This window comes from Onychomys torridus, chromosome 14 (genome assembly GCF_903995425.1).
Source record: "Onychomys torridus chromosome 14, mOncTor1.1, whole genome shotgun sequence".
Lineage (NCBI taxonomy): Eukaryota > Metazoa > Chordata > Mammalia > Rodentia > Cricetidae > Onychomys > Onychomys torridus.
Genome location: NC_050456.1, coordinates 83,926,423 through 83,942,564, shown reverse-complemented (window position 1 = coordinate 83,942,564; position 16,142 = coordinate 83,926,423). Strand labels below are relative to the sequence as shown.

General features: G+C 39.8%; 1 protein-coding gene across 1 annotated transcript in view; it reads left to right on the top strand.

The window, feature by feature from the left end:
- The window catches only part of Abcb5 (ATP binding cassette subfamily B member 5), a 125,727-nt gene that overhangs the window by 42,155 nt on the left and 67,430 nt on the right, over nucleotides 1-16,142 (top strand). The window contains exons 15-16 of the mRNA XM_036205663.1: nucleotides 1,476-1,637; nucleotides 8,582-8,722. Coding sequence (XP_036061556.1) covers nucleotides 1,476-1,637; nucleotides 8,582-8,722 — 303 coding nt within the window. The remainder of the gene's footprint in view (nucleotides 1-1,475; nucleotides 1,638-8,581; nucleotides 8,723-16,142) is intronic.

The following is a 16,142-nucleotide window of genomic DNA, read 5'->3' as shown; positions in this document are numbered from 1 at the left end:
ATTAAAACAGGAAGTTTCTGTTCATTGGAAGACAGCTTTTAGAGAGTGAGAAGACAACCACATACATGAAAGAAATAGTTATAATAATACACAGATTCTCACAAAGTCCTCAAAACTAGACTATGTAAATAGCTGCCACTAATTAGAAAGAATAAGATGGCTCCCAAAGAAAAGTGGGCAGAAGATTCGAGCCAATCACAAAACAGAGCATTTGTATTTTCACTAACCAGTTGAAAAGTTGTTCAACTTCATTAGCCATTAGGAAAATGTAAATAAAGGTTTCAATGTAATAGCACTCATCTATCAGACAAAAAGAGATCAACCCACTGTTAGTGTAAATAGAATGCTGCCTGGACTCTCCTGCTTTGGGGGCTCTATAGACTGGACGCCCTATGCCTCCACAGTCCCTTTTGAGGTGTACAAATGACAGATCTTTATAAATTTGTTCACTAAATAAACATATGCAAGAATCTATATATTATATTAAAAAAAAAAAAAAAACAAAAACTAAAGACAACTCAAACCCAGTTAGCAGTAGAATGGATTAATTATACCTGAACAGTAAAATACTGTGTAGGTATGGGAAACAAAATGGTTAGTCTCAAAAACATAGTATAGAACACCAAGACTCAGACATATAAGAGTATAGACTGAAGATTCCATTACATAAATACAGAGAGAGAGAGAGAGAGAGAGAGAGAGAGAGAGAGAGAGAGAGAGAGACTGGGAATTAGATAGTGGTCTCCTTTGGTGCATAAGCAGTGGCAGTGAGCGAAGGCAAGAGATGGCCTCCAGGTGCTGGTAATGGTCTGCCCATGTGATCTGATGGATTCGGTTTGAAATGCATCTATCAACGCCCCTATGTGCACCTTTCTATGGTACTTATGATTGTTTTAAAACATAGTTTACCTTGAGTCTGCACATAACTTGTTAAAGAACATGCTCATTTGAGAGATGACAGTGAGTTTAAATCTTAGCTCCCTTTTGCTCTATGGTGAGACAGCTAAAAATTTCTTTTTTTTCTTTTTTTTTTTTCTTTTTTCTGAGACAGGGTTTCTCTGTAGCTTTGGAGCCTGTCCTGGACTGGCTCTGTAGACCAGGCTGTCCTCGAACTCACAGAGATCCACCTGCCTCTGCCTCCGGAGTGCTGAGATTACAGGTGTGCACCACCACTGCCCGGCTAAAAATTTCTTGTTAGGTTTCTTTCTAGTACTAAGATACTACAGTTTTTATTTAAAAAAAAAAAAAAAAAAAAAAAAAAAAAAAAAAAAAAAAAAAAAAACCACCATTTGGAATAAATTACTTTTTTATATTCTAATTTCTACTAGCCTTTCTAATCTGCTAATTATTCTGATTTTCTATATCCCAGGATAAGATTCCTGGTAAAATAATACTGTAAAAACAAGTTGTCCTGACTATTGCAGAGGTTAATTCTAACACTTTCTTGTTTACTTCCCACGTCTTCTGTTGGGCAGGCAAGCAAAGGTCGGACTACAATTGTGGTTGCACACCGGCTTTCCACTATTCGTGGGGCAGACATGATTGTGACTATGAAGGATGGCATGGTGGCAGAGAAGGGGACCCATTCTGAACTGATGGCAAAGCAGGGGCTGTATTACTCACTTGCCATGGCACAGGTAGGATTTACAGGATGATACATCTGCATGTTTCTTTGTGACATAGGAAGCAGGGGACAGGGTTACATTCCCGATGGAAGTAATTAGAAGACTACAAAGTCGGGGATAAAACTGAGAAGAAAGCCAGAGGGATGAGATAGCAGTATGGAGACAAAAAGACAAAACTGAAAGAGAAAGATGTGTGCCGGGAGAATAACTATATTCTGAGAAACAGATATTAGAAGTTCTTTGACTCCAGGCAGAAAGGCCAGGGCTTTAAAATGCAGAGTACACCTGACTGGGTGTGTGACAGTGCAGTGGAAGTCACTAAGTGTCTGCGGAATGAGCACACAAACTCACAAACTCTGCTCCATACATTCACATCCTCATGGGTGGTGTAGATGTAACCATCTTGTTAAATAAGAAACACAGAGCCAGTTGTAGAGTTAAAAACCAAGAGGTCAGAGCAATAGCTGAGAGCCTTATCCTTCATTACTTCTGTTGTCTTTCCTCTCCACCAGAGAGCTACTTCTGTGTGTCCTGTCTTTTTAATAGACTTTCTGTTTTGTTTTCTCATTGGTTGTAAACCCAGCCACATGACCTCCTCATCACTGCCTGTCTGTACAGACCTCCAGGTCTTCTATGGTTGGTATTGAGATTAAAGACATGTGTCTGCCATGCTGGCTGTGTCCTTGAACACACAGAGATCTACCTAGCTCTGCCTCCCAAGTGCTGGGATTAAAGGCGTGCTGTGCCCCACCACCACCCAGCTTCTGCTCTGGCTTGCTCTGACCTCAAGGCAACTTTATTACCATACAAATAAAATCACATTTCAATATAAATAAAATATCACTATAGGGTGGGATACAGAGCTCATATCAGTCAAAGGGGCGGGGATAAAGTGGCTGGCTCTCATTCTTCAGGATCCACATGTCTGCATGTGGTGAAATCCACACTGCTGGATTTTACACAACTCCTTCCTCAAGGCACATCAGTAAAAGTGATGGGGATTAAGCCCTAGCCATCCCTTCATTCTTCTCCTGCTTGTCTTATTCTAGAAGACAGATTTCTCCCTAAAGGCCCTTTTATGGGTAAATAACTTCAATCTTTTCCTGTTTATTTCATTTCTTCAACTGTCTGGTCCTACCTTTGATGTCTGGATTATTATTTTACAAATTAGGAAATAGAGAAAGCTTATGAGTCTTTATCTACTCTTTAAGTTTATAACAAAACTATAACTTTGTCCACTACAGTACATAAGGTATTATTTAGCATAATCTAAAAAGGAATTAACACAAAACATAAGTCAGAAATATAATCTTAAACAGAGCATGGTGGCTCAGGCCTATTCTCAGCACTCAGGGGGCAGAAGCACAAGGATCCTTATGAGTTCAAGGCCAACCTGGGACACATAGAGGGACCTTGGTTGTTTTTGTTGTTGTCTTGTTGTTAAAGTGGGGAGGGTGCTGGGACAATGTCTCAGTCAATAACATGCCTGCCTTGTAAGTACGAAGATTTAAATTCAGATCCCAACACCATGTAAAAACCAGATACAGTGGCTACATTTGAAACGCCAGCTCTGAAATGGGCAGAGACAGTTGAAGATATCTGGAGCTCATTGGACAGACAATCTAGCCAAATTCATGAACCCATGTTCAATGAAAGACCCTACCTCAAAAAGCAAGATGGAGGACAATGGAGGAAGCTACTCCATTTTAACCTCTGGCATATACACACGTACATGTGCATATATACACACACATGTACTTACATATAGCAAATGTATGCACACTAAAAAAAGAAACAAAGAAGGAAGAAAGTACAGTCTACTTGATGAACTACTTGATTTTTATTTTATTTCATATTCGTCCATATTCTGTATTTCCTTTAAAAAGTGAGGACAGGCAATGGTGGTACACACCTTTAATCCCAGCACTCAGGAGGCACAGGCAGACGGATCTCTGTGAGTTCCAGCCAGCCTGGTCTACAGAATGAGTTCCAGGACAGCCAAGGCTACACAGAGAAACCCTGTCTCAAAAAAAACAAAAACAAATAAGTAAAAGTGAGACATTGCTTGACACTGAATTTGCACCATTTTTCATCTCTCTTAGAGTAGTGGTTCTCAACCTTCCTAATGCTGCTACCCTTTAATACAGTTAAATATTGTGGTGATACCCAACCATATAATTATTTCATTGCTGCTTCATAATTGTAATTTTGCTACTGTTATGAATCTAATGAAAATATATGATATTCAGGCTATCTGATATGTGACCCCCAAAAGGATCACAACCCACAAGTTGAGAACCACTGTCTTAGAGGCATCAGCTTATAAAGTTACTAAGTTCAATACTTCCAAACCAATATAACTAGTAAGAAAAGGACATAATTGAGGGTCAAATTCATCACGTTTTGAGATCTTTAAGAACCATTACACTCAGGCTTTCTTTGGAGTAACACATCTTTAGTTTTTTGTTATAATTAAACTGAAAGTCCATTACTAGGCCTTGAGTTAAAGGGTTTCACAATGTGGGGAAAGTACAGTTATGTAAAATATTTTAACACCTTCTTTGAAGTAGATTAGTATTCTCAGATAACCAAAATTGTGTCAATTCAGATGGAACATATTGCGATCTTAATGCTCAATGAACCCACATGAATAAGTGATTCTGTTTTCAAATTCTGGGTGTATCTATTTGCCACTGTTGCTCATAGTGTCAAAATTAGTCATTCTGAGAGTTCATAACCATCACAATGACAAAGCTAACACTGCTAAGAGAATCCAAGAACAGGGAGATGGATCACTTAGGGGAGGTACCATCGCCTTGCAAGTATGAGGATCAGATTCCAGATCCACTCCAGTGTGACAGACCCCTGTAATTTCAGATCTTCTCCAGTGTTGGGGAGAACTGTAATTCCAGAATCTCACCAGTATGTGTGTGTGTGGTGGTGGTGGGGGGGGCGGGGGTCTCTGTGATTCTAGATTCCCACCAGTGTGGCAGACCTCTGTAATTCCAGATTACTACCAGTAGGTGGGGCGGTAAGTCCAGATTCCCACCAGTGTGGGGTAGGATGGGGGAGGGGGAGCTATAATTTCAGAAGAGACAGAATCCCAGTACAACTGCCCAACTAGTCTAACCATGTCAACACTCTCTGGGGTCAACTGAAAGACTCTGCCTCAATGAATAAGGTAGAGAATGGTCAAGGAACACTCCCACTGTTGACCTTGGGCCTCTGCATTCACAAGCACAAATACACACCAACACACACACACACACACATACACACACACACACCACACATACACACACCACACATATACACACACACACACACACACACATACACACACACACACACACACACACACACACACCAGAGAGAAAGAGAGAGCACATACACATGTGCTGAGGAGTAGCTCAGCACAGTAGCTGCCATCACTGCCAACTGACTCTGTGAAGTTACACTTTTAGGGCCTGGGATAAATTTTTTAAATTCTCTATGCTTCTATTTTCTAATCCCTAACACGAGGGAAGTACAGTAATCAATTAATTAATACTGAGCTAATTCTTATAAGTATTTGGAGTTATTTGTGCATTAGTGGATATGAAATAAGGTCAAGTCCAGAGGAACTGGAGAGATGGCCTAGTGGGAAGAGCACTATCTGTTCGCAAAGGACCCAGGTTCTGTTCCAAACACTCACATGATGGATCATAACTATCCATAATTCCATTTCCACAGAATCTGATGCCCTCTCCTGACCTCCATGGCACCAGGTACACATATATATGCATTCAGGCAAAACAAACAAACAAACAAAAAAACCCTTTTTTCCATAAATAAATAAATCTTAAAAAAATAAATAAATCCAGCACAGATGCAATTTATTTTGTTTTGTTCTTTGTTATTTTTTGTGTTGTCTTTTGAGACAGAGTTTCTCCGTGTAGCCTTAGCTATTCTATAACTTGCTCTGTAGACTAGGCTAGCCTCGAACTCACAGAGTACTGGGATTAAAGGCATGTGCCACCACTTTAGGATATCTTTTATCAGTAGTTTGACAATTTTGCACATGTATGCAATATATCTCCATTTCTCTCCACCCCACCTTCGGAACATACTGCTCAACATCCCATCCCACCTTCATGTACTGTTCTTTCTTTTTCTTTTCTTTCTTTTTGCTTTTGCAACCCACTGAGTCCAGCTAGTGCTGCCTACAGGAATATCGACTGACCTTGCTGGCTTGATGTTGTTCAGGAAACCATGGCTGAAATGAATTAGTGAATGCAATGGCCACGACACGTCAGAGGACAGCATTTCAAGCTCCCTTCCCCATCCTCTGCCTTTTCTTCTACCATGCTCCTTGAGCCTTGAGATGTCCAATTTAGGGCTAAGCACCCAACAGTCACTTGTTCTCAGCATTTTAGCCAGCTGTCAGTCTCATATTAACTAATGTCCACTGTGGAAGGTGGCTTCTTTGGCCAAGATTGAGAGCAGCACTACCCTATGAATACAAGCATAAATATTTAAAAGACAATTTGGCATGATCATTTAACAACACATGTTCCCTCAATAGACTTATGACCATCCAATCTGTGGGCTTTTGAGCATGTTTACAGTATTAGACAACAATTCCCTCCTGTGTCCAGGCCTCAGATACTTGGTAGGTCAATATCGCAGTACTCAGGGTCCATTGCTGGATAAGACTACTGCTGCCTTTACCCCATCTCCCTGTCCCACCATCACCACGCAGCTTCCTGTATAAGCCTTCCAGCACTAGGGAAGCTGGCCAGCAGGAAGGAACTTCTCAGGTCAGTCTCACCTTGGTTTCTCTGTGTCTTACAATCAAAATATGTTTTATCTTCAGCAATAAAGTCTTACCCTCTAGTTCTGGCCAGCGACCAAGAGCAATGTCAACAGGTTGTATTGCTTTGGAGGTCTCTGAGGACTCTTTGAGTTGTAAGGGGGTGTTTGAGGCCTGGCACTAAGATTTTCATTTACCCATGCAGGGTACTTAGGTTCAAACTCCTTTTTTTTAATTATATTTTTTAGTTACCTTACAAAGTAATAGGTTTCCATAAGGACTTTTTATACCTCCTTAGTTTTGGTTGGCCCTTAATCTTCCTTTCTCCCGTCTCTACTTAAAACCTTTAACACCCACCCCCATCCTCATTATTCTTTTGTCTAGCAAGCTCCTTAGAAAAACAAATTGTCTTTAACCAATAATAGAATTCCTCCTTAGAAAACTTTACTATGAAATCAGATCAAATTCTATTTTAAAATTTCTACAGATTAAATAACTTCTGAAGAAAAAAATAGCCAAATAAAAGATTTCTTCTGCAGTAGAAAAATAACAGAAAAGGTGATGATAGCATAAAAGAGTGTGTGGCTACAGATGTTAAGGCAAGACAGTCCGGTTAAAGTTCACTGTGGCTTTGTGTGATTCATTAACTGTTCTTCAGATTGCTGAGGAATCTGAGCATTCCTGGAATGTGGTTCTGTGCACTGTTCCTTGCCCACTTGATCCAGCCTCCATCTTCCTATCTTTCTCCCATCCTGTCTGAGCTCCCATTCTCTCCCTGTGCTAGAGGGGACAACAGCAAACACTGCTTCTGTGTTTCACTGGGGTTGCCCTCATTTTTCTAGATTACAAGAAAAAGAAAAACTAGGTCCAGTACAATCTAGCTTAGAATTTAACCTTAATCTATATTTTAACACTTTATTAGTTTGATTTTTCTGTATTTTTTTTTCTCAAGGAGCCATAATGCACACATATCTATTTTGCTTTGAAATCTCAGTCTGGATTGGACTGTGGCTGCTGGCCAGGAAAGTATTATTGTCTCCTAAGATCTTAGGTCCTGGCCACATACACACAAGCTTTAAAGTGACGCAGCAAAATGCCTTTGTATTTTTTTTCCTATGTGTGTGTGTGTGTGTGTGTGTGTGTGTGTGTGTGTGTGTACCTGTGTGGATATGTCTGCTTGTTTGTTTTTAAGAAAGAGTCTCTAGGGGGCTGGAGAGATGACTCAGTAGGTAAGAGCACTGAAGGTCTTCCAGAAATTCCCAGCAACTACATGGATGTAGTGGATAGCCATCCCAGCCTTGGCCTGGAAGTTCCAACCCCCATTGAGGCTTCAGTAATGGTCACGTCCACAAGGTGGGGCTGAGGGGGGAAGCTGAAGACCCAGGAGCGAGAGGAGAGGTCTCTTTTGGCTCTGGGACCCTGGATGCTGGAGGTAGACCGAGCAGAGTTCTCCAGAGAACCCTGCCGAACTGCGCCATACCTTTGCCAGACCCTACAACCTATCCCTTCATTTGTAAGTTACCCCACAAAATAAACCTCCCTTTTAACTACGTAGAGTGGCCCTAATAATTTCACCAATACATGGTGGCTCACAACCACCTGTAATGAGATCTGGCTCACTCTTCTGGCCTGTAGGGACACATGCAGGCAGAACACCGTATATTAAATAAATAAATAAATAAATAAATAAATAGATAGATAGATAGATAGATAGATAGATAGATGATAGATAAATGAATGAATGAATAAATAAATAAGTAATAGAAAGAAAGAAGGAAGGAAGGAAGGAAGGAAGGAAGGAAGGAAGGAAGGAAGGAAGGAAGAAACTGGCCTAGGAACTCACCAAGTAGACTGGACTATCTGGCCAGCAAGTCCCAAGGATCAACTTATCTCTATCTATCCTTCCCATCTTCACCCTCCAGCTGCTCCCGCACCCCAGCTCCCAACCCCTCCTGCAGCACCCTTTCCTCTCCTCCCAGCACTAGGATACTAAGTACATTCCATCATGCCTGGTTTTGTTTTGTTTTTAAACTTTGAGTTCTAGAGTGAGTCCAAAGTTGGGTCCTTATGTTTGCTGAGCACGTTACCAGCTGAGCTATCTCCCTAGCCCTGCCTTTTTATTTTTAAGGCATCATTATGACAGCCTATATATTCTTCATTTAAGGGTATTAAAAAAGCTGATGAACAAATGGAGTCAGAGACATGTTCCTCTGAAGGAAATACCAGCTCTGTTTCTCTATGTGAAGTGAGCAGCATCAAGTCCCCCTGCACTGACCAGCCTGAGGAAGCCATCCACCATCAAAAGGTAATGGCGTCACCTGTCAACATGCTTGCATACATGCTATCCAATGCCCAAATAATCCTTATAAAATGTGTAATTGATTTAAAATAAAATAGTACTGTACCATTAAGTTCATAAAACATTTGCTCTTTTCCCTGTGACACTAAGGAGGTCATCTAATGAATCACATTTATGTCAAAGGTCTTTGTTGAAGAGGAGGGAAAATCTTATGAAAATATGCCATTCCTTCCTAGAAGGCAAACCATGGATTAAAACAGCATCTTGAAGTGTGGGATACACCACCAGGGCCACCCCAGATTAAATTGGGTCAAGATGTTCTGAATCTGAGTCTAGAGGTCATCCAATGGGTCTCAGAACAAAGAACTGGACCAGCAACAAGTAAATAGTCATAGAAATCTAAACCTCTATTAAGAAGGAAAAGGTACACCTAGGAATGGAAGTGAGCTTGAGAGTTGCAACCAGCCCAGTATTGCAACCCTTGACTGGTCATTTACGGACTACCTACTTTCTCTGCAGGTAGTCCTGGTGGAGAGGGGTTTCTAACTAATCTCAATGCCTCTTCCACTGGCCACTTCTGCTGCAACAGCCTGGAGGCAGACAAGCCCCCACTTACAACTCTAGCTGCTGACACAGCTCCTTGGATAGGGATACTTGTCCCCAGGCGTACTTTTCCCTGCTCCCAAGACAAAGGTCACCCTGCTTTATCCCTCCCTGCCCCCAACACCACTCAGTACTCTCTTCAGTCACTACCCTACCCTGTATCATTTCTCTATCACAATTTAACTCCTTCCTCTTACCCACCTTGGGCTCCAGACCCACAACTGAATGTTCTCAATACCTACCCTGGTTAGGTTTCTATTGCCATGATAAGCACCATGCTCAAAAGGAACTTGGGGAGAGAAGGTTTATTTCAATTTACAGTTGTAGTCCATCATGAAGGGAGGTCAGGGCAGGAATTCAAGGCAGGAACTGAAGCAGAGGCCATGGAGGCTGCTTACTGACTTGCTCTCCATGGCTTGCTCAGGTTGTTTTCTTGTACAATCCTTGCCCAGGGGGTGGCACTGTCCACAATGAGCTGGGACCACCCACATAAAAATGCACCCACAGATTTGCCTACAGGCCAATCTATTGGAGGCATTTTCTCAATTGAGATTCTCTAAAATGGCTCTGGCTTGTGTCAAGTTGGAAAAAAAAAAAAAAAAACACAAACAAACAAACGAAAACAAACCAGCCAGCACATCTTGTCATAAACATCTCCTCTCCACCAGGTTCCCTGAGCCCCAGAGCTCTCCCTTTCCCCAGCCCATATTACTGGCCCTGTGTGCTGTTTTGTATTTGTTACCTCCAACTAGAAGTCCCTCATCTGGCCAGTTCCTGTGTAGTGGCTTAAGTGTCCTTAGCCTCCAGCTGCCAATCCCCCAACAGCTGTCCTGGGCCCACTGTTACCTCCCAGACTAGAAAGCCATTCTTCTTCCTAGTGCTAACAGACAATTCAGATTAAAGCACCCTTGGCTCTTCCTGCTGTCTTCCAGTCCACCTTCTCCTTCTCACCTGTCGGCTCTCTGCCTGATGGTGTACCCCAGCCCTCCTGATGCCCTGTGTGACATGGCCAATCAGCTGTTTCACACTTTAGATACAATGCGTTCCCTTTTACCATGTGATCTTCTTGATATTCACACTTATTCTTTCCCCTTCTTTTCTATCACTTTTATTTTTCTAAAAGTTCATTAGTATAAACACATAAAAATAATTTTCCATCCAACAAGACAGCTCAGCAGGTAAAGGGGCTTGCTTTTACCAGACATGCACACGCACACATACACAAACACACACATATAGGCACACATGCACACACATATAGGCATGTGGACAAAATAAATTAATAAAATTAATTCTTAAATTTTTAAAGAAAATAATTTTCAATTTTGAGTGCTATTCTTTTTTGTTTTGTTTATTGTTGTTGCTGTTTGTTTATTTATGGCTTTTTAAATTTTTTATGTTAGTTTATTTTGTTTTGTTTTTTAGTATATAGTCCACAAGCTCACAGAAGCTCTCTGGATAGAAATCAGAGGTCATTAATCTGAATGAGGAAAAAAATCAGAACTTTCCCCACTGGCCCTTGAAAAGGGTTTAACATTATTTTGCGAATATAAGAAATAAACTACTGTCAGATTGTCAATAACTGTGGATGTCAGCAATGGATGCCATAGGAATTTTCATTTATTTCAAGTACCCAACAGAGTAAAATTTACAGCATCTAGCATTTAATAAAAAATAAGTAGTGAAATAAAACAAAACAAAAACCAGCTGACAGGATAGCTTAGTGAGTAAAGTCTTCTGACTACTTGAATTCAATCCCCATCACTGCACATTGGAAGAACAGAATGGACTCTGCAAGTTGACCTCTGACCTCCACAGGTGTATATGTAGACACACACACACACACACACACACACACACACACTTTATTAATGTAAAAACATTGAGTTTATGTGAGAATATCCAGTATAAAGTCTTTATGACTTTAAGATTTCCTAGATATATTATCAAAAATATACTGATAAGAAAAATAATAATAAATTAGACATTATTAGAGTGAAGAACATTTCCATTTATAAAACAGATTCAAGTAACAGGATAAGCCATAAACTGAAAGTATTTATAAACCACTTATCTGCTGTAGGACTTGAGCTCAGGCTAAATTAAAAACTCCCAAAGCATTCAAATAAAAAAATAGCAGCACCCCCATTACAAAGCAAGAAATATAATGTGAGTGGCATGGGTGGGTGCAGGGTAAGGAGCTGGACTGGCATCTGAGAGGCTGGAGAGGGCAGGCTTGCAAAAGACAGGAGGAACCTTTCAGGGAAGCAGTTGTGTTAATTATGGTAACTGTGTTAATAGTCCCATCAATAACTAGCTACTTCCAAACTCCTAAAATACACACGTATGTGCAGTTGGCTATATGCAAATTATAACTCAATAAAATTCAAAAAGAGATGAGATGAAATTTTTAACTCTTTAGGAGATTTTTAACTTTACAAGACTGGTTTGTGTCTCTTCAGAAAAAAATGCCTATCTCATATTTTTACATCAGATTATCTTAAGACAGTCTATAACCTGTAGTTAGAGTTTTCCTGCCTGGCCCAGTCAGGACAAATCTCTCTTACCCGCCAGTCCCACAGTCGCTCAGACCCAACCAAGAAAGCACACAGAAACTTACATTGTTTAGAAACTGTATGGCTGTGGCAGGCTGCTTGTTATCTACTTCTTCTCTCTTAAATTAACCCATTTCTGTTAGTCTATACTTTGCCACATGGCTTGTGGCTTACCGGTGTCTTTACATGTTGCTTTTCATGGTGGCGGCTGGTGGTGTCTCTCTCCAACCTTCTACTTCCCAGAATTCTCTTCTCTCTTGTCCCGCCACTGGCCAATCAGAACTTTATTTACACAGAGCGATATCCACAGCACTTCCCCTTTTCTTTTTTTTTTTTAAGGAAGGTTTTAACTTTTACATAGTACAATTACATATAACAAAACAATTATCAAACAAGAATTATAGTTACAATATTAAAGAAGATATCCTATCTTATATTTGTGAGTCCAAGGTTTTATATCTAACTTATCTTTTATCATAACTGAGACAATTTTAACTATCTAGTCTTCAACCACATCAAAGACCTCAGAAGGATATAATATTACCTGAGAACCGGGAGAAGGATGCAAACAACTTTCGGGAGTCTTGCAGGAGTAGACAGAGACAGCTGGCAGCCTGGACAGTCACCTAATGTTTCTCTGCAGTGTTGGGGCATCATCTTCAGCCTACAGGCTTAGCGTATCTGACAGACTCTTTAGTGAACTAGGATGTATACAAGGTCAACAGTTTGACCTCACATTTGGTGAGAGCAGTCCATGTACCAGAAACACCTGAATTCCATTAGTGTCATGTCATGATTCAGGATTTTAAATTCTGGAAATTATTGATGTCTTTTCAATTCAGCTGTCCATTTTTCTTGGCTGTGTATATGTGGCTTCATCTTGGCATCCTGTTCTTCTCCACATCTCTCTATTAAACGCCAGTCTACTATTGAGAGAGGTGAGCTTAGTTATTCTTGAAGAATAACTGTTTCATCTGCTGTTCCATTGCACATCAGAAGCCATTGGCCCACTCCCTGTTCAGCTGCCTTCGAAGAAAAGGGCACGGTACCTTTTACAGATTGCAAAGGTCACTCACTTCAGGGATAGTGCCATATTGTCCTGGCTTCAGAAGATGCCTTTTGTTAAAGCCACAACCACACTTGTTTTGGCAAGAATTGGTAGTCCTTGGTTTCATGTCCTGTCTGTCCTGTTTGTTAGCAATTGATTCGAGGATACTTTGTTGTCCAGTGGCTAACTTTTGCCACAATGAAAGTTAGCTCCATATGCAGTTTCTTCAATGCCCATATTTTCTCTGAAGTAGATTGGTACTGCCAGGAGCTGTCATGTCTCATAGTCATAGCAAAAAAGAAAAATTCTTAAGTTATTAAAACATTTTAAATGCCATATTCTGTAGATCTCTGAAGTGTTTGAAGATGACCTGTCTATCTAAAATATATCTGTTTGATCTTAAAAACACACCTAATATGACTACAAGTTCAATTGTAATGTCTAACCACTAATTTTCATTTCTATATATCCTAATAGTTGGTAATACTAATATTCAAGGATTAGCAAATTGCATTACATTGTTAAATGAATGGTATAACTACAATATCTCAAACAAGATTAGAAATACGTGTATGGTATATTCTAACAATCTCAATCTCAATAATAATAATTTGTATATAATATAAAACAATCCAATTGAATGTAAAGTATTTAAAACTAGTAATTGTCTTTTTCTTTTCTTTTTTTTATTTTTTAACAAGCACCTTTTGCCTAGCCCTTTTCCTAATCCTTAACAACAACTTGTAACCAACCCTCCTAAACAATAAAACTATCCCAGACCCAATACCCATAAAAAGACCAAAAAACCACCCACCCCACACCACCCCTTTGGGAATGTGGGCATCGAATTCTTAAAATTGCTTTCCTACTGGGTATGGGTGAAGTTATCTTTATTCTGAAAAGAAAAATTTTGGGTTAATTGACAAATTCTAGGAAAGATAACTATATTCTTTGTTATCCATAATGCCAAAGTTCAGGGTTTATCTCAAGTCCTTATTCAAGTAGTCTTTGAAACTGAATCATTTCAGCTAGCCATCTCAGAATTGCTCTAAGCACTTTGTAGTCCAAAGCTGATCTGTAGATGATGTTTGTCAGCTTAGTGATATTATTTTCCACGTGGAATTGTCATTGTGGGGCCCCATCTTCTTCCTGGAGATTTCATTTGATGTTAGGCCTGGCCGTGATTTCCTTCATAAAACTGAAAAGAGACTCGAACACAAAGACATGTATAGGCAACTAATCGAAGCCTTTTCTCTAGAATTAATTAGTACTCTATATGACCATTATTATCTTAACAAAGTTTAATATATATATATATATATATATATATATATATCTTGTAAATTTTGATATAAAATTCATAATTTAAGAAAAGTTTAAAGAATCAGAATAGAATCAAAGAATTGAGATTAGTAATAGAATAGTCCTTTAATTAATTTGGTTTTTCTCCTGTCCCATGTCAGAAGATGGCTCTTTCTTCTGGTATGATACAGGGAGTTTTCATTTTCCTTTTAACAACATGCTTGAGTTTAAAGGAGGAGAGAGCCATTCTCCAACTCCAAAATCAGCTTGAAGCTTTAATTGAACTGGGACTACAAGAAGACTAAGAGTATTAATTTTTTAGAGAAGAGCAGAAACAAACATTTAGAAAGATTTATGAAATTTTGTAGATGATATACCAATAGGCCATTTTACTCTTTTTCCTGGAACAGATGATTTGTCCTTTTTCTTCAGTTGTCTCATTTGTCCAGTGTTCTTCAGATTACTTAGCCTTCATTCTCCTAAAAGACAAAAACAAAAACCCTTCCCCAAGACTAATTTTGGGGAGGTTCCCTTTTGGCAAGTTACATCTGATATCGCTCTGTGTAAATAAAGTTCTGATTGGCCAGTGGCGGGACAAGAGAGAAGAGAATTCTGGGAAGTAGAAGGTTAGAGAGAGACACCACCAGCCGCCGCCATGAAAAGCAACATGTAAAGACACCGGTAAGCCACAGCCATGTGGCAAAGTATAGACTAACAGAAATGGGTTAATTTAAGAGAGAAGAAGTAGATAACAAGCAGCCTGCCACAGCCATACAGTTTCTAAACAATGTAAGTTTCTGTGTGCTTTCTTGGTTGGGTCTGAGCGACTGTGGGACTGGCGGGTAAGAGAGATTTGTCCTGACTGGGCCAGGCAGGAAAACTCTAACTACAATAACCCATAATATACTAGGAATGACATTTCTCATGATTTTACAGAGATTTTTCATTTTGATTTTTGTCTTATTTCATTTTACTTTTTTCTGTCTTGTTAACATTGTTTAACCAATACTCCTTTTTTAAAACCTGCATTTTTTTTTAAATCCTAGAGGCAAAACAAAAAGTAAAATAAAATAAAATAAAATTCCACCTTTTAAAACTGCCACTCACAACTACATATGGGGGCATTGAGCTGAACGCTGGCACCCAAAAAAAATTTTTAAATGACAATAGTAAAACGTTCCTGAATGCATGACAGCTAAATAATAATTCAATATCAAACATGTAATGAATATAGCAGTTTTCCTGGCTGCCTCACATGTACTGAATGGTACACCGTCACTTTAGTCTTAGCTCTTGAGCACACAGCCTGTGCACTTTACAGTATGCATACCTTCACACCATGCCACCCAACTGAACTGGAACACTTTCAAGGCTAAAATCCTAGTAAAACATTGACTTCTGGCACTTTCTCTGCTGGCTTCTTATCCTTGATTGGAGCATGAGATCGAATCCAGTCTAACAAGATTAAGGAAAACTGATTCTGTTATTCCTTGCAATTCTTAGCTACATGACATGTGACCTAGTAAGTGCTTTATTTTTTTATTGATTGATTGATTGGTTGGTTTTTTGAGACAGGGTTTCTCTGTGTAGCTTTGTGCCTTTCCTGGAACTCACTTGGTAGCCCAGGCTGGCCTCGAACTCACAGAGATCCACCTGGCTCTGTCTCCCGAGTGCTGGGATTAAAGGTGTGCGCCACCACCGCCTGGCTCTTTTTAATTTTTTAATTTTATTATTTTTTTTTATGCGTATGGTTGTTATTCCTGCGTCTATGCTTATATACCACATGTGTGCAGTGCCTGAGGAGGCCAGAAGAGGGCATCAGATCCCCTGGAACTGGAGTTAGAGGTGGTTATGAGCTTTCATGTGGGTTCTGGGAATCAAACCCTGGTTCTCAACCACTGAGCCATCTCTCCATCCC